This window comes from Solanum pennellii, chromosome 6 (genome assembly GCF_001406875.1).
Source record: "Solanum pennellii chromosome 6, SPENNV200".
Lineage (NCBI taxonomy): Eukaryota > Viridiplantae > Streptophyta > Magnoliopsida > Solanales > Solanaceae > Solanum > Solanum pennellii.
This window is the reverse complement of record NC_028642.1, coordinates 56,756,594-56,777,108: the sequence shown is the minus strand read 5'-3', so window position 1 is coordinate 56,777,108 and position 20,515 is coordinate 56,756,594. Positions and strand designations below refer to the sequence as shown.

Sequence of the window (20,515 nt, the reverse complement as noted above, 5' to 3'; positions counted from 1 at the left end):
CCCATGTTGAATACTGCAAGTACAATGATTTTTTAACTAGAAGTGTCATATGAAGTTTAGTAGTATTTGAAACTCAAATCAGTGTGCCACATACATATTGCTTTCCTTATACAACACATCATTGACAGAGCATATTTTATACGGATGCCTAATCGAATACATACTTGTAACTTCCTAATACAATGATCTATCAAAGAAATTTACAATATACCTGCAATGCAGGTATCGGTCATCTTCCAATTCAGTTCGTTGATGAAAATGCATCCCCTAGCAAAGCAAGTCTTTGGAGAACTATGCATCAACCAATTCGATGCAAATTATCTGTTTATTTAACAGATCCCGTTATTGATGTGGAAAACAAAGGTACCATTCCCCTCCATGCCTATTCCACATGTGCAAGACTTGAATCAACTCAGCCCCTTTTATGAAGATCCTTGTAAGCTAAACAGGCATCATAAAACAGTTATGAAGTACACTTCATAGGGTATAGTGATCAAACATTGTTGAATACGAGTATATTGCTATAGAGTTTCAAACCACATTCACAAGCAGTGGATCAGGGGATAAGTCCTGTTAATGAGCTCAAATCCATCTCTGAGAGCAGAGAAGCATAATGTAAGAGGGGAATTAAGAGTGCTGAATTAAGTGTCATTAGAACCAATGTTGCTAAAGGCTTTAAGGACATATACAAAGAGTGACAATGACCACTAATTTAACGGCAATTAAAAATTAAATGCCGCTAATGATCATTTTTGTTATAGTGTAGAGGCTTATAAGCATCATCAGGCATGGTGTTTGATAAACCTGTAGAGGCTTCAAGTATGACGAAGGCTTATAAGCATCACCAAGTATGTTATTTGGCAACCCCGTAGAGGCTTCCAAGTACGGCGAAGACCTATAAGCATCAACAGTTATGGAGTTTGGCAACCCCATAGAGCCTGAGCCTTCCGAGTAGGATAATGGTCTATAAGCATAGCTGTGGGAGGCCAATCTGTCATACACGACTGCATCACCAAGTCGTCCACATAGCCGACCAGTATGACTTCCTATTTGCCCAGGTTTACTATCAACTAAATTCAGTCCATGAACTCCTCCTTGCACTGATTTACTTGCCCCAGCTCCACCCATAGCCGCAACACCTCCCATAGGTCCCGGCAGTGAGCCAACAGCATTCTCATTTTTTGGTTGTCTGATCACACTCGAAATTATGTATCTACTTATCGTATTTTTACCCCTGCTCGGTAGTTTTGTAGCAGGTTGTTTCGGACGTTTTCTAGGAAAAGAAGGAACCGCAAGTTGGCTAATTCCCCGTCTTTTTAGTTTAATCCTGCCTTTCACTCATAGAAGTCTATTTTGAAACATCTATTTTGAGCACCCCTAATCATTGTTACATTATTACTCACCCCGTCTCATTTTATGTGACTATATTTGACCAAACACCAAATTTAAGAAATGATGAAGACTTTGAAATATTTACCAAATTATTCTTAAAAAAAAGTAAATTCATTTTTTTCTCTCTTTATAAATGTATTAGAGTACTAGCTTTAAAATTAAGTGGGACCAGCAAGGGTAAGAAAGAAATTATACCTTCAAATACTTACCATATAACGAAATGTGACATTCTTTTTGGGACTCACCAAAAAGGAAATAGTGTCACATAAAATGGAACGGATGGAGTATTTACTAAGAAAAAAATAATCACATTGTTAGTCATTACTATCATCATATATTTTGATGTTGAAAAAATAATTCGTTTAATTATTTAAAATTCAAATTTTAACGTAACAATTAAATGTTTAGATGTGTATTCATGTTCATGTTATTAAATCTTAAGACACGTCTTAATACTCAAATCAATTTAAATTAAATTATTAATTTGTCATGAATCAAAATCTCATGTCATGATAGTACCTACTAAGCTAGCGTTTGACCATAGATTTTCAAATATTCTTGGCAAATATTATTTGGGTGAAATTTTACCATGTGTTTATCCATAGTATTTGGGAAATATATTTCACTTTTTTAGAAAAATATGATTTATACTCATAAGTTTTAAAAATATCAAAACTAACCATAGTTTGTATTATACAAGTCAATTGGATCTTTGTTACAACAATAGTCCATGACAATAGAGCAATGTGGTAATTTGGAGTGAATGCAACAAGCATCATTTCATACATCGTGAATTAGACAAAACACATGACTTTGTTGTTTTGAGCCGATTGTTCATTATTTTCATCAATAACCATATTATATATCAACATTCACAAAATATTTCATTACTACTTTGAAATCAACGTAAAAAATTATGTAATACAATATAAGCAACAAATATAGAGGGCGTTTTGTAAAATGTAAAAATTTCAGGTAAAATTTTAATTTTTAAAAAATCTCAAATAATCAGATTTGGTCCAAAAGAAAAAACTAGTATTTGGGAATTTGGAGGTATTTGTCAGATAATGACAAAATGTATGAACAAACACTATTTGCCAAAATTTTTCCCAAATATTATTTAAGAAGTATATGACAAAACAAGCCCTAACATATTGCCACGATAAATTGAATCCACAATCTAGAATCAAAAGTAGCAGGCTATCATGCGAAAGATGGTGAACAAATACAAAAAGCAAAAGGAGAAGAGTTAGAACAAATTATACGTACAATACTCTCAAGATATGATATCAATCGGTAGTCAAGCTACTAATTTACAATAAAAGTATAGGGTTAATATAAATATAAAATGAATTGTCTCTGTATACAAAATAAAGGCTAGCTCGAAAAAAATTAGAGGGAGAATGGCTCGAAAAAAATTAGAGGGAGAATGACAACTTCGAACATCTTGAGCTCATCATAGGCCTCTGAGCCTAAGACTTGTCAATGGACCGGAAATGGTTCACCGGACCGGTACGAACCGGTACCGTATCGGAACGAAACCTGTTGACCGGTATGTTGATCGGTACCGGAATGAACCGGACCGGAATTACCGGGATGAATAATCGGTTCCGCCCCGTTCCACTATATACCGGGATGGAACCGGAACGAATCGGGATGGAACGGGACGGGATAAACGGGACGATATTTTTTGGGATTACGAAAATATAATTATTTTTTTATTATTTTAAGTATAAATTAATAGTTTTTAAATTTATACTATAATTTTTTACTTAAGTTTATTTTAAAGATATTTTATTAATTTTTTTTGGTTGTTAAGTTTGCAAGTAAAGTCTAATAAAGTTTTCAAAATTTAAATTTTTTGAAGTTTATACTTTATAAGTTATTACTTATATTCATTAATATTTATTTCATAAGTTATATTTATAACTTGTGTCTTGTAAATATTAAATAAATAAAATTTGTAATTTTAAAAAAATTAAATTGAAATAACGATAAAACAATTACAAAAATTAAAAAATATCAATTTAATTTATTTAAATTTGTAACAAATTACAATTTCAATTTATAACTATTAGTAGAGTACATAGTTTACGCAGCCACCTTCTAGGAAAGGTGCTGTTTCAACTAAGTCTCGAATATAATACTAATAGTTGTTTTCTAACTCAGCTATGGATTGATTGTAATCAACTTCTGGTCTTGGTAAAGCTCGTTGACGATCTTGAAGTTCGATGCCATCATCACTGATGGGTAAATAATTTTAATATATAGAAATTATATAAAATATAATTTATAGAAAATATAAATAATATAAATTATATAAAATATAAAATATAAAAAAATTTATATATATTAAGTAAACTGGATCGGAATCAGATCGAACCAAAATCGGGATGAACCGGTACCGGTACACCGGTACGAAATCACGGTTCCGTCCCGTTTCGTATACCGATTTAGACTATCCCGTCCCGTAGGCAACCGAAACGGGACGAACCGTAACGGCACCCTACGTCCCATTCCGTTGACCAGTCTTATCTGAGCCACAAATATTATGCACGAAGTACACGTCAACGATGAAAACTCATACTATCTACAAGCTTAATTTAATAATTTACCCTTTTTATTAATTATTTATTGTAAAATATTTGCCATGCTTTTTTCTTTTTTTTTTTTGAATACAAGCTTAATTTAATAATTTACCCTTTTTATTAATTATTTATTGTAAAATATTTGCCATGCTTTTTCTTTTTTTTTTTGAAATGAGGTTAAAACACATGAGATTGTATTTTTTTTTCTTTACCATGTTCTTCGCTAATTTGTTCACTAAAGTTTGGATAAATAAAATAAAATTATCTTAGTGTTTTTGAATTTTGTGATAATTTAGAAATATGTTAAACGTAGTATCTTTTTTTTAAATTTTATAGTCTTAAAGTGGAAAATTGAAATTTAAGAAATTGTAAAAAAAAAAACAGAAGAGGAGTAAGTAGGCGTTTGGTCATGTAATACTATATCACGATATGGTATCGTGAGCAGTAGCGTAATCAGAATTTTCAATAAAGGGGTTCAAAATTCATAGAAATAGACACGTGGAATAGCTGAAGGGGGTTTGATATCTACTTTATATACATAAAATATTATTTTAACCATGTATAAATAGATAATTTTCCGTCGAAGGAGGTTCATATACCCCCTTGTATCAAGGTCGCTTCGCCTCTGATCGTGAGATAGAATCAACGTTTGGACATGACGATTTTACGCTGATTCCATCTCACGATTCCATACTCTCCAAAAACCATGATATGGAATCATATTGGGAATACCATATCATGATTTGAGATATTTTAATACAAAAATTGATCCACGAGTTTATATTTTGTCAAAATAACCCCACATTTATATCTACTAACCATTTATTTCACATGCAAATAAAATTAATAGTCAGATAATTACTTTTTAAAATTTATTATTCTCACAAACATAAAATTTTATTCTCTCCAACATTTAGTCATTTTAACTCACACTTTACGATTGTCGAGTAATAAAATCTTGAACCCGTGAAAGGTGTTTCATCTTTACTCAAATATATTGATGAAATAATTACTTAAGTGGAGAACAAATAGTTTTGAAATAATTTACTATGCGATTTTATAATTTTTATTTATTTGATAAAATTGAATAAATAATTGGAGCTATTTTAATAGTTTTACAACTTATGAGATTTATGTTAATGAAAAAATTTACAACACCAAAATTCCATATTACATATCCAAACAAAACTTTAATTTTATTTCATGATTCGATATCATGATATCATATGATTTCGTATCATGATACCATATCACATGGCCAAACGTATCCTAGAATTGTATTTTGGGGGTTATTTTTTCAGAAACTTTAAAAAAACAAAATAAATTCAGAAATTAGTATGCCTGCCTTAGTCCTTACTGCTTACAGTGTTGGTTGAGTTGACTATTTAATTAGGAAATCAATTTCCTTTCTTGTTTATTCAATTGAAGAATTTGTGTTTCTTCATCTGGATCGGGTAAATGGGTCGTATGATTTCTCAGTTGGTCCTACCATTTCACTTGCTGCTAATGCTGGGTGTCTCTCTGGCTTCACTAAATGATCATCGCTACAACATTGGAGATGAAGTCCCTCTTTTTGTCAACAAAGTTGGTCCTTTGAATAATCCCAGGTATTCCCTCAAATGCGGGTTTTTCAGATTTTCTTTTGATTCCGTGAGGAATGTTGTTAAAATTGTTAAATTTTGTGCTGTTATTGACAATATTTGTTGCCATTAATCAGACTTGTTGCCGAAAACCTCTTCCTGTCACCTGAGGTAGATCCAGGATGTTTAAATACTCCCTCTGTCCCAATTCATAAGATACTTTTTTTTCCGAGTGGCAAATCGTTTAAGTTTGATTGGCAATTTGCACATGGAGCATTCAAATATTTTGAAATGAAATTTATATATTTATAAACTAATTATAAAAAAGTATGGGTCACAAGAATTAATAATTTAAAATGTTTACTCAAAATCCGAAAAGTGCCACGTAAAATGACCATGGAGGGAGTACCATTACACTCAGTTGATACTCTGTGACAGTGACCATAAACTTAGTATAAATACATACATTCAGCTTGGAAGAGAGGTTCAACTAATGATCACCAAGAATTTTAAATAAAATGTGCTGCTACTAAGGATAATTGAGTTTTAAGTCTTCAGGCTAGCCACTTTGAGAAAGGCCTAGTGACCAAGTTTGTTAGGCATAGTTTCCCAAATTGGAATACACAATGTTCAATTTTGTTGTTCGAATTGTTCTCAGGAGATGTCAAATTAGTTGATTATTTAGATTAGAAAGTGGGAAGTAACGGATGTTATGTCATTTGCCAAGCACAAAGAGACTGATGAAGGACTATAATTGGTCTTGAGTGCTTCTATTCTTGAAGAGGAAGATAGTCATTGGTGGCATTTCCCCAAAAGTTTGTCTTTAAGAATCATTTCTATATCCTTTATCCATTGAAAAACGAATTGCTTAAACTTGAATTATGCGAAGTGAAATGAGTTGTCATGTCCTTTATATGGTTTTGACAATCCTCAACCCTCGGGCTAGCTTTTGGTGTTAAATTAGGACTTATGTCTATTTTCTCAAAATGGTAACAAAACGAGACTCATCCTTATTATTGATTTACCCAATATTGGGTTCTGATGCATGACTGATCTACAATAGAATTTAGGGGTTCGGCAGAACCAAGTAGTTTTAGGCTAACCCCTATATTTATGGTAAGAAATTCACTTAATATTTATAGATAATTTACGAGAACCCAGTAAACAAATAGAGTAGTGGTTCAAAACTCATAAACTTAAAATCCTGAATTTGCCTTTGTCCAATGTTACATTGAACATGCATCACATGTCCAATCGTAGCATGGGTGTCCTAGCTTGGGTAAGGGGTGCTAAGGGCTATGTAGCTCGGACTCTTCAAATATGTCAACGGGTGTGTGTCGGATTCGCCAAAAGTAGTGTATTTTTGGTGAGTCCGACACGGGTGCGGCATCAAAAGTGAAGAGTCCGTGCAACTAAGGCTAAGGGTCCCATATTTGTTGAGGGTATGGCCTATTGTCTTCTTCTGTGGTTGTAGCCTTTGGCAATCCTCATCTCATGAGCTAAACTTTGAGTGAGTTAGGTTAAGGTCCATATTTTTAACTTATGGCTCCTCATCTTTGTGGAAAATTATTTTTTGACTTGCAAGCTTGATATGTTTCAGAGAGAAAGAGATTTTGTTCATGGTACACATATTTTACAAGTCCTCAATATATGTTGGGAAATTTGACACTTAATTCTTTTTATAAGTTTAGATGGTAATGGCCAATGGGTATTAGATTCCTAAAAATGTTTTGTATATCCACACTTTTAAACATGAATTTGCTTCTTACTTGGAGCTTTCCTTCTTCTTCCATGATTGTATTTCTTATGCTAATTTTTGTGGTATACTTCTAAACGCTTCTCTTTTGGATCATCTTTCATTGCGGCTTTCTTTCTTCCCATTTTTGCTTTCTTTTGCCAAAAAGAACTATGAGATCTTTCAGCAAAATGTATCCTCCTTAGGAAGTCAATGATTTTTTATTTTTTTTGGGCACTCGTTGATATCTTCCATGGATTTCCCAGGCTATTGTGGTACATGCTAAAACTTCTATGTGCTACATAAATGAAGCTGTTAGTCATCTTGAAGAACTTTCAGCATCTGCATTTAAATGTGTTCCAAGTTTCAAGGTCCCCATTCTCTTATCTTTTCTAAGCATCAAATATTTTCCCTTTTTAGATCCCAACATAAACCAACATATAAGGAAAAATTTTCTTTCTTTTTAGATGGAAGCTCTCCAACTCTGCATCTTCCATTGATATTTTTTTAGTGGCTTTAGTAATTCTTAGAGGGTCTTTCTCATTCTTGTGCAAACTTCTATGTAATTTGAATCATCAAAGCAAGGACCTTAATGTAAAATATCCAAGTTTTCTTGCTTGCTGAAAAAGTAAAATGTCTGAGTTTTCACCCTTGCAGCAGATAATCCTGATATTCCTATATCTGTTATTCTTTTGCAGTGAAACATATCAATATTATGACCTGCCATTCTGCCAGCCAGGTCAGCATTTTTAGCTTGCACTTGAGTATAGTCGACCCCAACTAGTTAGGCATAGTTGCTTTGTATCTTGCTAGGGTACATGCTTCGTTTTTCTTTGTGTTGAGCTGTGGGTTTATTGGAAACAACCTCTCTATCCCCACCAAAGGTAGAGGTAAGGTTTGCGTACATCCTATCCTCCCTAGACTCCACTTGTGGGATTATACTGGGTGTGTTGTTGTATTATACAGAGACACTGTACTATTAACTTATTCTGCTTCTTATATACTTACATAAACTCAAAACGTTATTACTGATTAGACCAAGGGCAAACTGTGATGAGAATATTGTACTGTTTTATATATTTTGTATTGGTATGACTGGTAATCTCTAGAGTTAGTTGACCTTTTAGTTTCACTTGACAGGTGAGCTGCTTCCGGAAAAGGAATCCCTTGGGGAAGTTCTGAATGGTGACCGTTTAACCAATACCTTGTATCAGTTGAAATTTGGAGTGGAGAAAGATGGGGTTGTCCTGTGCCACAAGAAGCTTGATCAAAATGATGTCTCAAAGTTCAGGGCTGCTATTATTAAAGATTACTACTACCAGATGTACTTCGATGATCTCCCTTTCTGGGGATTTGTTGGGAAAATTGAAGATGAACTCTGGACCCTGGATGGAAAGGGCCCCAAGTATTTTCTCTTTAAGCATGTCCAATTTGATGTCCTTTACAATGGAAACCAAGTCATACAAATACATGCTCTCAGTGATCCAAGCAATGTTGTGGATATAACAGAAGATATAGACCTAACTGTTACCTTCACATATACTGTACGCTGGAATGAAACATCAATTCCATTTGAGAATAGAATGGCAAGATACTCGAGGGATTCGGGAAAACCAGTGAACCGTCAAATTCATTGGTTCTCGATAATTAATTCAATTGTTATTTCTGTTCTGCTGATGACCTTTTTTGCTGTGAGTATGATGCAGCACCTTAAGAATGATCTGAGAAAGTAAGCCTCATATCATGCCCATTTTTGCTAATGGCACAACAAATAATCTATATACATGAAAGCATCTGAAGCTGAAAGTACTGTCATCATATTTGTATGACTGATATGCAGATGGTCTAGCGGTGATGAAGAGGAAGACAAAGAAGTGGGTTGGAAGTACCTTCATGGTGACGTTTTTAGATGTCCACCAAACATGCCTCTGCTCTGTGCAGTTATTGGTGCTGGTACCCAGCTATTGACATTGTAAGTAAGCTCTTATTGATCCGTCAGATGACTTCATAGTTGTTTATGCCGTTCATACGACAAGCGAGCCATCTTCTATTTCTTTTGTGACTTAAGACTAGAAGAGAATCTCTGTGCATAAGATTGCCTGTTTGATATCCAGCTCAAGATATTTTATCTCTAGACTGTAGTTTAGGATATTGTATTACATACCCTATAAGATCCAATAAAAAGAAAAATATGAACCTCATCATATATTCAACACCATCACGCCAAAAAATGCAGATTCTGAGGACATCTATTCTTTCTCAAAAGAGAAGTTTTGCTTTCTTCCTTGGAAGCATCTTTTGTTATTGACTTCTTTCCAACCAGACTATCCACGTGATACTATATGCAGTAGACTTCGACATATGCGTCCTTCTTGTATCCATCCTCTGCCCTTGCCAATAAACTCTTACAATGCCTTAGTCATTGTGACAATGTTATCCCAACATTATGTTCCATGGTATCAGTATCAGCATCATTTATCTTCTATATTCTGTATTGTTCTGGTAAAAGTAAGATATAATGGAAAGATAGCTTTGAGGAAATGTTGTTTAACCTTGACAATTAGAGCTTAGATATTTTGAAAATATATAGGACAGAAGGTCTTGTAACAAGATAATGTAGAACTTTCAATTTATGAATTCTAAAGATAATGTAAAACCTTTTAAGCTCTTTTTTGTATTTTCAAAGTAATCTGTGTGGTTTCCATTATATGCGAATATTTTCCATGTATGGGTGGTCCTTATTGCATGATTATGTTTGACCTATTTGTATTACCTAATTGATCACGCAAGGCACATTTTTTGCCTTTGGTTAACTGTTTCTTCTGATGCCCATACAGGTTCTGCTGCTTATTTATATTGGCGTTTCTTGGTGTCCTATATCCATATAATCGTGGAGCTCTCTTGACATCCTTGGTCATAATTTATACCCTTACATCTGCAGTTGCAGGATACAGCTCTGCCTCCTTCTACAGTCAATTTATTGAAACTGGATGGGTAACTTTCATCAACTTCCTTCAAACTTTTTATTTCTGTAATTATTGTTTATTCAGGAACTGAATACTTTTTCTTTTAACTTCTAGGAAAGGAGTGTTACTTTCTCTGCAGTGCTCTTCCTTGGACCATTCCTCGTACTGCAGTTTTTCCTTAATTCAGTGGCGGTATCATTTGGAGCTACTTTAGCTATTCCATTTGGCACCATACTTGTCATTATTCTTGTTTATACCCTCATCGCTATTCCACTGCTTGCTCTTGGTGGGATAATTGGCTATCGGCGTAGGTCTGAGTTTCAAGCACCGTCTGCCACAAAGAAGTGTGCAAGAGAGATTCCATCGCTAGCTTGGTACAGGAAGACACCTGGTCAAATGTTTTTGGCTGGTCTTCTACCTTTCAGTGCCATTGTTGTTGAGTTACACCAGTTGTATTTTACCCTTTGGGGCTACAAGATTTCAACTCTTCCTGGTATTCTGTTCTTTATGTTTATAATCCTCATACTGCTCACTATGACCCTAAGCATTGGTTTGACATATATTCAGCTGACAGTGGAAGATCATGAATGGTGGTGGCGGTATGTATCAATTTGGATCTTTCTTTGTACTAATCATTTCTAGGGACTGCATGCATACATATCTCGCCCGTTATTATTTTCCTCACTGCATAAGCTACCTTCTTGTGACTTTATGACATTAGTGAGTGACTCATCGAATCATGGTACCGTGAGAGGTACTGTGTGTTACGTAAGAACTGAATGACAACTGAGTATTGTTGAACACCAGATGCAGGACACTAGAGTTAACAAGAGGTCCCTCTCTTTGGGACCAAATCCCACTTTTTTTCTGTTCATCAATTACAGTTAACATCAGTTTTGACATTCATGGTAGTTGTCATTCTGGTAATGAAATTGAACTCTTTACATTTGTTAAATTGGGAGTACCAAATAAGTTTTACTTGGTGAGTCTGGTGTAATTGTTCTCGCGCATTTATGCGCAAGTTGTAACCCTCATTTATACTGGATCAATATATATGTTGAGCAAAATGTGAACCCAGATACAAAAGAATTTTAGGTTCCCAAACAATTGTTAGCAGATATCTAAGAAATAACTGCAATGTAGCTTAATTTACTAAGTTGCTGCTTGCTATTCATTTGTTCTATTTGCTAGTTCTTTCACAAAATCTGTGGCTGCCTCAGAAAACTGATCAATATGGTATTTGGTGCAGGTCTATTTTCCGTGGGGGCTCAACTGCTGTATTTATGTTTGTCTACTCCATATACTTCTATTGCAAATCAAACATGAGCGGGGTCTTGCAGACTACCATCTTCTTTGTATACAACACTTGCATATGCTATGCATTTTTCCTTATGCTTGGAACAATCAGTCTCCGCGCTTCCTTGATGTTTACTCGTCACATCTACCATGCTGTAAAAAGTGAATGAGAGTCCTCCTTGATTGCTACTTCTTGAAGCACTCTCCAGTGATCTATGAAGTTGAACAAAAAGGTTTCCATTTTCATGCTTGATATCATTTTACAACCTCTTCAGTGATATGGGAAGCTAAACAAAATGGAAAAATGTTTCTTGTTTTTGGACATATGAGCATTGACAGCAAAACTAGCAGAAATGTCAAATTGGAAAGTACTTGGCATCCCTATATGAGCTGGAAATATGACCAGTCCAGATGTTGGATGAAACTATGTAGTTACATTTTTCTGGTTCATGTTCTCAACATCAATTTTAAATTTTAGCGTTGTCTGGTAGTTCATTCTGCTTACTGTTTGTTGCTATACAGCTGGGGTTTGATTCGATGAAAGTTGTTTTGCAGTTTATGGAGCCATTCTATCCATCAACTATGTGAAAATACGATGAAATCTGCATATTTTTAACTGCTCAACACTTCAGATTCCACATTCTGTTATCATACTATGCTAACACAAGATTTTTCCATGAAATAACCACGAGACAACTCCATAGGCATTGAACGGAAGTTGCTGGTAGGGTTTTTCGTGATCTTATTTACAGTATTAATTAGCGCGAAACAAAAAAAAATAATTTGTTTCTCATATATAATATTCACATTTCACACTAACAAGTTGAAACGTCAGAGGATTCTTCCTTTTATTTTTTTAAGCATGGTGAAAAACTAGAAAGTTAGTAGGATACAAAATCTTGAAGGATAACTCTATTCATTATAACAAGGACAAGGTGAGAAGAATATCTAGTATATTTTTTTGCTAACATGTAATATTATATATACATATGGAGTACTAAATAGAATTATTTAATACAATACAAGTAAAATATATGTAAAACCGATACATTAAAAGCAAAATTGGTTCATGCCTATAATGTTGTTGAATGTTCCTTTTGATGTTCTAGCTAGTATGTCATCTCCTTCTTCTCGAATATGTTCGTTATCTTACTTTCATTACTTCAATTATAATTATGTCATTCAAGTATCAACTTGATTATCAACTATTGCAATTGATCTAGAATCTCCTTTTCAAAAACTACGAGTAATTTATATATAAAAAAAAACTTTTACCTGCATTAGTTTTGGACAATATCTCGTATCAGATGACTCTTTTTAGGTACCAGAATTGTAAGTGGAAAGGGTTACATTATCTTTAATTAGTCAATGCCGGAGTCAGATTTTGTAAGAAAATCAAAATATAAAGAAGCAAATACACATTAAGTCAAAAAAATCTAACATCTACCATCAATAAATTTTTATTTTTTGAAGAAGATTCAGATGAACCCCTTGCTCTCACCTAGTTTTATATATGTTGTTAAGGTCAACTTCATATACAATATAGTCTGATTGTAAGTTGTGATCATGAAAAACATTAATTAAGAGATAATGGTGAATTATAATTATTTTTTTTCTTAACAATAATAGTTAAATGTTAAAATATAACAATCTTTTCATGTTAATTTCCCTATTCATTAATGATAAACATATTTTACTTCCACGTTCATAAGCGAACGTGATTATCAGTTCCATCTCTTAGTTTTTTTGAAACCTAGCTATGTTCATGAAAAATTTAAAAGCTAGAAATAAGTTTAAAATGTGACAAATAACCATTAATAGAGTAAATATTAAGGTTAAATAAAAAATATATTGAATGGGAACGAACCAAACCAAATCCAGAACTGGGCTGTTGGCTTTCTTCCATCTAATGGGCCTGCGTGCTATGGGCCCAGTTTCTATACCATCCTACCCAAGCCCGGCCCACTAAGAGCCCTGTATTTAAAAAGATAGCAATCAACTAGACTTTTTCATCATCGGCTTACAAACCCTAAATCGAGGGTTTTCTCTTACAGGTATCTTTCTTATCTACCGCTCTCTCATTCACATTGATGCATCATTTCTAGGGTTTGAATTTGGATATACTGATTGATATTGTAAGATTTTGTGTCCTTTTGTTGTTGAGAAGACGTGAAAATGATTGAATTTTCTTTAGCTCCTGATATATCTGAGAACTGATTTTTTTTGTGTCTGTGATTTTTTATTGACAGGTGAGTTTGAAGGAGGAGAGATTTTTGAGCCATGAGGTATGAATGAAGCTCCAAATTTCTGTTTTTTTTTTAAATTCAATATGTTATTTGTTTTTACTGTGTTACAACTTACATCTTCTAAGTTTTGCTTTGATAATCAATTTTCTGCATTGTTTTGCTGATTATAAGTAGTTGATCCACCTTTCCATTCAATTTTTATTCATATTTATGTTTTTAAAAAGGCAGGAATATTACGCATCTGAAGCTTTTATACTGTTAGAATATTGGTTATAACAACCTAGTGTTATTTGGCATTCTTTTGATTTTCTTTGACGATTAATCCTAGAAAATTTTATTTTATGTGTTCAAGTAGTTACTCTTTTGATTATTTCCTTGGTTTAAGTGAAAGAATCCCTTATTACAAATTATTTCTTTCAAAGAGCTCGTCTTTTATGTGGAAACCACAAGCATTATGATTGTGGAGTTCGTGCTAATAAAAATGCTTGAGAAATGCTCCTCCCGTGTTCAGCATTTGAATTGCAGTTTTGATTATTTTTTCATTTTTATAAGATCCTTTACTATATGACCTTTTTGTTTAGTGATAATTGTGTATCAATTATTAAAAATCCCTTTTTGATATCCATTTAAAGGTGTTGCTGATTATTCTTGACCTTTTGTTTAGTAATAATTGTGTCTCAATTATTGAAAATCCCTTTTGATATCCATTTAAAGGTGTTGCTGTATATTCTAATTTTAATTTGATTTTGATTCTTTTACAGTAAGCTTCAGAGTGAGGCCCTCAGAGAAGCCATCTCTGTGATTAAGAATGATTCAGCGGAGAAGAAAAGGAAGTTCAGCGAGACCATTGAGCTCCAGATTGGATTGAAGAACTATGATCCCCAAAAGGACAAGCGTTTCAGTGGATCCGTGAAGTTACCACACATTCCTCGCCCTAAGATGAAGATCTGTATGCTTGGAGATGCTCAGCATGTCGGAGAGGTAATTTTAATGAATATGTTAACTAGTGGGCAATATATGAACTGATTATGTTAAGAACTATGCTTTTGTTGGAAGGCTTTACTGAACTAACATCTCCTGCTTGCAAGATTTAGCTTAACAATGGGATGATTAATTTCTCATTAAAACAAGCCTGAAACATCAGAGTTTTTTTTCCTAGCCCACCAGACATGACACTTTGATGTTGGATTGTTATTGTTATTGATATTGTCTTGGGAATATTGTGGCTGTTAATATCAGATTGGCCAAAAAACTGCATCTCTTTGTACATTTCCTGAGTCTTCTGTTTATTTGTTTAGAAAGAATGATTAAAACTTTGTGCTTTTTATGTTTGCAGGCAGAAAAGATTGGTTTGGAGTACATGGATGTTGAAGGCTTGAAGAAGCTCAACAAGAACAAGAAACTGGTCAAGAAACTTGCAAAGAAATACCATGCTTTCTTGGCTTCAGAATCTGTCATCAAGCAGATTCCCCGTTTGTTGGGGCCTGGTCTGAACAAGGCAGGCAAGTTCATAGATTATCTTAATTCTTTATATGCTGTTTGTTTAGGTTAGCTGCTTTTCTTCATCCAGTAGAATGTTGCATTTGTCACTTCCTTTCAGTGGCAATCATGTACTCATGGTAGTTTAGTCCAAGCTTGTATGTTCACCTTCAAATTCATGTCTGAGTTGCTTTTTCCATTTGTAAATGCAGGTAAGTTTCCCACCCTTGTTTCCCACCAAGAGTCTCTTGAATCCAAGGTTAATGAGACCAAGGCCACTATCAAGTTTCAATTGAAAAAGGTGCTCTGCATGGGTGTTGCTGTTGGAAACATGGATATGGAGGAGAAGCAGATCTTCCAGAATGTGCAAATGAGTGTCAACTTTCTTGTTTCATTGCTGAAGAAGAATTGGCAAAATGTGAGTACCTCTCGGAGTCCTAGTTTAACCATCTCTATTTCAATATTTTCCTGGATTGGATACTTTACATTCCAGTTCTAATTTCTGCAATGTTTTTGTCAATACAGGTTAGGTGCTTGTACTTGAAGAGCACCATGGGAAAAACACAACGTATCTTTTAAGAAGATTTCTGTTTCTGTTGTTGGAAATTTTTCAGGCTTTCTTGTTGTGAGCTGTAGACACTCTTTGAAAATTTTGGGTAGTTGTTATTTTTGTTATCTTGTTTTGAATATCTATAAAACTTTTAGGGATATTTTTGCTTTCTCTTCGTTAATGATGTTTTCACTGATCCCAGTAACAATCCGAGATGCCAATTGTAGTACATTACTTTATTCTGTAGTTTTGGACAGTGAAACATAAAACTGTGTTGGTTTTTATAACAATCTCACAGTACATCATAAAAAGCTTTTTTGGTGTAATATTCTCTAAGAGGCTTGAAAAAAGATTTTATTCAAACCTACAAATTTTTTACAATGTCTTTAGTAGAAAGGGCAACTATATGTTGCAATTTTTTTTTTAATTGACTCTTTCTAATTAGCCTTCGTGCTTAGCTTATAAAGAAATTGGTGGAGTCCCCTTGATAAGTAAGCTTATTATTAAACCAAAACTAAAGGTGATAAAATAATACTCGTTTCAAGCTTATTATTCACGAGGCATCACCACTCTAAAGAATTAACAGACTAAAAGATAGATGCATGAGAGAGTTTTAGATCGATGATGCCTGCGTTGTAGTCCGAGTCTTGTAGTGTTCCATTTCTAAGTTGACTGTAGAATGTATTTCGCACTAACGGTTTGCGGAGTGATAAATAATTAGTAATAAATTAATTTAGATTCACATTAACTAGTTTGGATGGAGGGTGATAAATATTTTGTAAAATTAATTTAGATTCTCATAAATTAGCTTGAACAATAGTTTTTATTTTGATCATATTTCGAATAAGAGTACAAAATGAGTAGGGAAGGGCAAATAGGTAAAGACTCCCATTGTAATTCCAAAAAGGGGAAAGAAGAACCCATGGGCAGCATCTTAATTCGGTAATCCCCAAAACATAACTCTCTATATATATTTGTTGAAGGTGACATTTTGAGATTGCCTAATGCATTGCTCTCATTTGGATTCTTTCTAATCCTCTCTGCTCCTCCTTGATTACTCCGCCTTCCTTCTCCAGTAAGAAGCCTCCCTTCTTTTTAAAAAAAATTAATGTTTTTGAACTTTTTGGTTATGATTCTGGACTTGTGTGTTTCATGTGAATATCTCGTGTTATGCTTGTTGATTTCTTCTGAGTATTGGGTTTGTCTTGTTTTAGTATTGGTTGTTGAAATTTACAATTTTCCCTTTTCATTTGTTGGTGAAATTCATGGTGTAGGATTAAAGGTTGGATCTTTAGTCTTAGCTGAATTTTGGGTGTTTGGAACTATTCGTTATTCTTTCATTCTAAATTCAATTTGATGTTCTTTTTCTTGTTTACCTGAATGACATGCAGATGGAAGATAGCTCTTTCGCTTTCTGGTTTTAGTAGTAACTTTTTACAAGTGTCTAGCAGGTCACTCTATATGGAGCTTCGAGTGAAGAGCAGTACATTATTGAATGTTAAACTGATTACAAATTACAACCACTTTGTTAGAAAAATCAGACATGTAAAACCTGTTAGTAACTTAGTTTTACCTGATACGCAACATTAATTGGGTGAAGATAAAAATTCTAGTTTCATTTGAATTCAATAGATTCATACTTTTTCTTTTTTTGAGCACCAACAAAGATATTATTTCTTGAACACTAGGTGTTATAAGTAGTTAAATTGTTCCTTTTTTTAATCAGGTGAACATGTCAACTGTCGGACTTGCTGCAACCTCTATAGTAAAAACTGCTCCTCACACCCAAAGAAAGAGTGTCTTCATTAAGACCCCAGTGTCTCTGGGGTTTGTAAGGAGCATCTCTAAGGGCTTTGGATTGAAGTCTAGCTCTGGGTTTAGAGTATCAGCATCAGCAGTTTACAAGGTCAAGTTGGTTTGTCCAGATGGTGTTGAGCATGAATTCGAGGCATCTTCAGATACTTACATCCTCGATGCAGCTGAAAATGTTGGAGTCGAACTCCCTTATTCTTGCAGGGCAGGTGCATGCTCAACATGTGTTGGGAAGATTGTATCAGGATCTGTTGATCAATCCGATGGATCTTTTCTGGATGATAATCAAATAGAGGAGGGCTATGTGCTCACATGTGTTTCTTACCCAACCTCAGATTGTGAGATTCATACTCACCAGGAATCTGATCTTTACTAGTTATTTATATATCTAATTATGTGTATGCTCTTGTTTAAGGTTGAAGCAGTTGGAAAATTGTTCTGTAATTGAGAATGGTCAGGTGTAGAATTCAATCAGGAACCTATTGTGTTTGAATGATGTTCGTTTAATGAATGGTTATTATGGTTCACTTTGTGAAAATGATATCCGCACCTGGTGTTTATATCAAACTACATCCATTTGATCATGTGCACATGAATAATATCTACCAACAATGAACAACTAGAGAGATATGTGTCGTAAATGAGACATGAATTTCATAGCAATCGCTATTAAATGTACCTCTATATAAATCCAGTGAAAGAAAACTTGAAGAAAAACAAAGTCACACGAAACATACTTAAAACTGAAGAGAGAACTGTAGATATTATTTTTGAGACACAAAAGAGTAATTGTTGGTGATGATCTGAAATCAAGTATTGTATTTGCTTAGACGGACTTTCCTTTCCATGCGATATCTTTTAAGACCTCTAGTACATGTCCGGCGAATGAAATTGGCAACACAGGGTATTGGTATCCACATTGATCCTGCAACTTGTGTAAGCTTGGAAAAACTAAAAAATCCATGAACTCCGAATAGTGCAGCAAACGAACATGCAGCGGCGATAATCCACTCGCCGTTGTGATTTGGCGATATGAGTATAACAGACATTGAATAGGTGACCATGAGAAACACAAGTGACCATAGCAACAATGCAGTGTTTTCAACATGGAAGGGCAGCAGCGCAAAAGTCAGAGCAACAGCAAGAGCAAAAGTAATGGAATTCATTATTAAAAATGGGTAAAAAAGACCTTTTTTTGGTCCCCTTACGCTTGGAAATGAATGTTTGTGGATTGAGGAATTGGTTGTCTTGGCAGGCATGGCATAACCAGAGAGGTATTATTATTGTTATTAGTATCGTCGTCTTTCGTTTCCCAACCGCCACCTGGAGGACTGAGAACAGCTTGAAAACTAGCCGTTACAAGCAAAATAGTAACTATCAGGTATGCATTTCGCGCATCCTCTGTTAATCCTTTACGTGAATCCACAATTGCTGCTGCATGTGATCTGATTACGTTGGTGAGGTCAGTGAAATGTGGAATATCTTGAAGAAGATCCGCCATTGTAAACTTCTTAGGAAGTTCTGATGTCGTCATGGCACCAACCTTATCCAATATTTTCTTAATTTTTACATAAACTTGGTTCGGATTATCATTGAAAGCTGAAAATGTTATTTGATCCTCAACAATATCAAGAGCTGTCTTATCATACCGATTTGTAGCATTAATATACGCTAGTTCCTTTGCTAAAATCTTCACAACCTGCAGATCATCATCATATATAATAATAAAATAACCAAAAATGAATATACATGAAGAAACATGATATACCTCAACTTGACTTGTTTCTACAGCAATGTGCAACACTGTGGATCCCTCGTTATCTTTCCAGTCCAATATCTTTTTATTGCTAGTCCGGTAGAGCCAACCCATTAGAACTTTAAAAGCGGGCAACTTGTTACTTAACACAGCGAGATGCACAGCTGTTTCTCCTCGAATGGTCACTTCCTTGATTGCGGTGGGGCAAGCAAGGAGAAACTCGCCGAGAAGCTCAACATTGTCAGTTTGAGCAGTTACATAGTGCAGCGGTGTTAGCCTCTCCCTGCTTCTTACTTGAATGAGTTTAGGATCATATCTTATGAGTACCTTCACAGTGTCTACCTGTCCATTACTCAGTGCTAAATGCAGAGGGCTATATCCCCTGGGGTCCAGCTTCCTTCCGAAACTAGGCATTAAGCTCAACATTTCAATGGCAAAAGCAGTGTTCCCACAAGCTGCAGCTGTGTGCAAAGGAGTTTCTACAAATTCTAACGCGTCAATCTCTTTAAGAATTGATGGATTTTTTTCAATTATTCCGTAAAAAGCATTAACATCCCCATTTTGAGCTGCTCGCTTCATCTCATCCATTTCCTATCAAACAAAGTCCGTACTCAATAAAATTAGTCGCCTAAATACAATCTAAAAAATAAATTAAACTAGGAGACCTCATCCTTTTAACTAAAAAGGTCAAAAATCTCCTCCTTAAAGCTCTCGCTTTAGTGGCTTGACAGGAAGCAGTATGGAAAGTGAATGTGTGAGTAAGAGAAAGAGATACCTTTGTAAATGAAATATGGATGTTCACTCTTCAGTGGTTTGTGAATTGTGATTAAACAATTGGGTGCATAAGTCTAGTAAAATACTAATTGGGAGACTTGTGTTGGGGGGAAAAGTATCAACAGTACTGGTACCTTCAAAAATATTAAATTAGGTCTTAGGTCGCGCTCAAAGGGAGGAGGATTGTCCAAACCTTATAAGGCAAAAGCGCTCAAAGGGAGGAGGATTGTCCAAACCTTATAAGGAGTTCACCCATCTCATTAACCATCGATGTGGGGCTTTTGTCATTCTTTAACACCCCACTTCACGCCCAGTGTTTAGCATCTGGTGCGTAGGCAATT

General features: G+C 34.6%; 4 protein-coding genes across 5 annotated transcripts; 3 read left to right on the top strand and 1 right to left on the bottom strand.

Moving 5' to 3' along the window:
- The first annotated feature begins 5,318 nt into the window (after nucleotides 1-5,318).
- Nucleotides 5,319-12,177, top strand: LOC107021394 (transmembrane 9 superfamily member 5). The gene is made up of 7 exons (XM_015222050.2): nucleotides 5,319-5,587; nucleotides 7,994-8,034; nucleotides 8,436-9,024; nucleotides 9,136-9,267; nucleotides 10,133-10,289; nucleotides 10,376-10,860; nucleotides 11,511-12,177. Exons 1-7 carry the CDS (start codon nucleotides 5,439-5,441, stop codon nucleotides 11,725-11,727), a joined length of 1,770 nt encoding a protein of 589 aa, XP_015077536.1. The 5' UTR covers nucleotides 5,319-5,438; the 3' UTR covers nucleotides 11,728-12,177.
- Nucleotides 12,178-13,521: 1,344 nt separating this feature from the next.
- LOC107023404 (60S ribosomal protein L10a-1-like) lies at nucleotides 13,522-16,101 on the top strand. The gene is made up of 6 exons (XM_015224092.2): nucleotides 13,522-13,611; nucleotides 13,807-13,842; nucleotides 14,565-14,784; nucleotides 15,140-15,305; nucleotides 15,495-15,700; nucleotides 15,808-16,101. The coding sequence occupies exons 2-6, from the start codon at nucleotides 13,838-13,840 to the stop codon at nucleotides 15,859-15,861; spliced, it is 651 nt and encodes a 216-aa protein (XP_015079578.1). The 5' UTR covers nucleotides 13,522-13,611; nucleotides 13,807-13,837; the 3' UTR covers nucleotides 15,862-16,101.
- Nucleotides 16,102-16,226: 125 nt separating this feature from the next.
- Nucleotides 16,227-18,182, top strand: LOC107023405 (ferredoxin-like). Of its 2 annotated transcripts, none has more exons than XM_027917782.1 (2): nucleotides 16,227-16,774; nucleotides 17,559-18,182. In XM_027917782.1, exon 2 carries the CDS (start codon nucleotides 17,565-17,567, stop codon nucleotides 18,018-18,020), a length of 456 nt encoding a protein of 151 aa, XP_027773583.1. In that variant the 5' UTR covers nucleotides 16,227-16,774; nucleotides 17,559-17,564; the 3' UTR covers nucleotides 18,021-18,182. The 2 variants fall into 2 exon arrangements, with proteins under 2 accessions (XP_027773583.1, XP_015079580.1); XM_015224094.2 differs by having other exon boundaries at nucleotides 16,774-16,907.
- A 64-nt stretch (nucleotides 18,183-18,246) lies between these two features.
- Nucleotides 18,247-20,220, bottom strand: LOC107023402 (ankyrin repeat-containing protein BDA1-like). The gene is given in 3 exon segments (XM_027917781.1): nucleotides 18,247-18,906; nucleotides 18,909-19,343; nucleotides 19,413-20,220. Coding segments are annotated over 3 exon segments (1,464 nt in total). The 5' UTR covers nucleotides 19,989-20,220; the 3' UTR covers nucleotides 18,247-18,453.
- Between the last annotated feature and the right edge of the window lie 295 nt (nucleotides 20,221-20,515).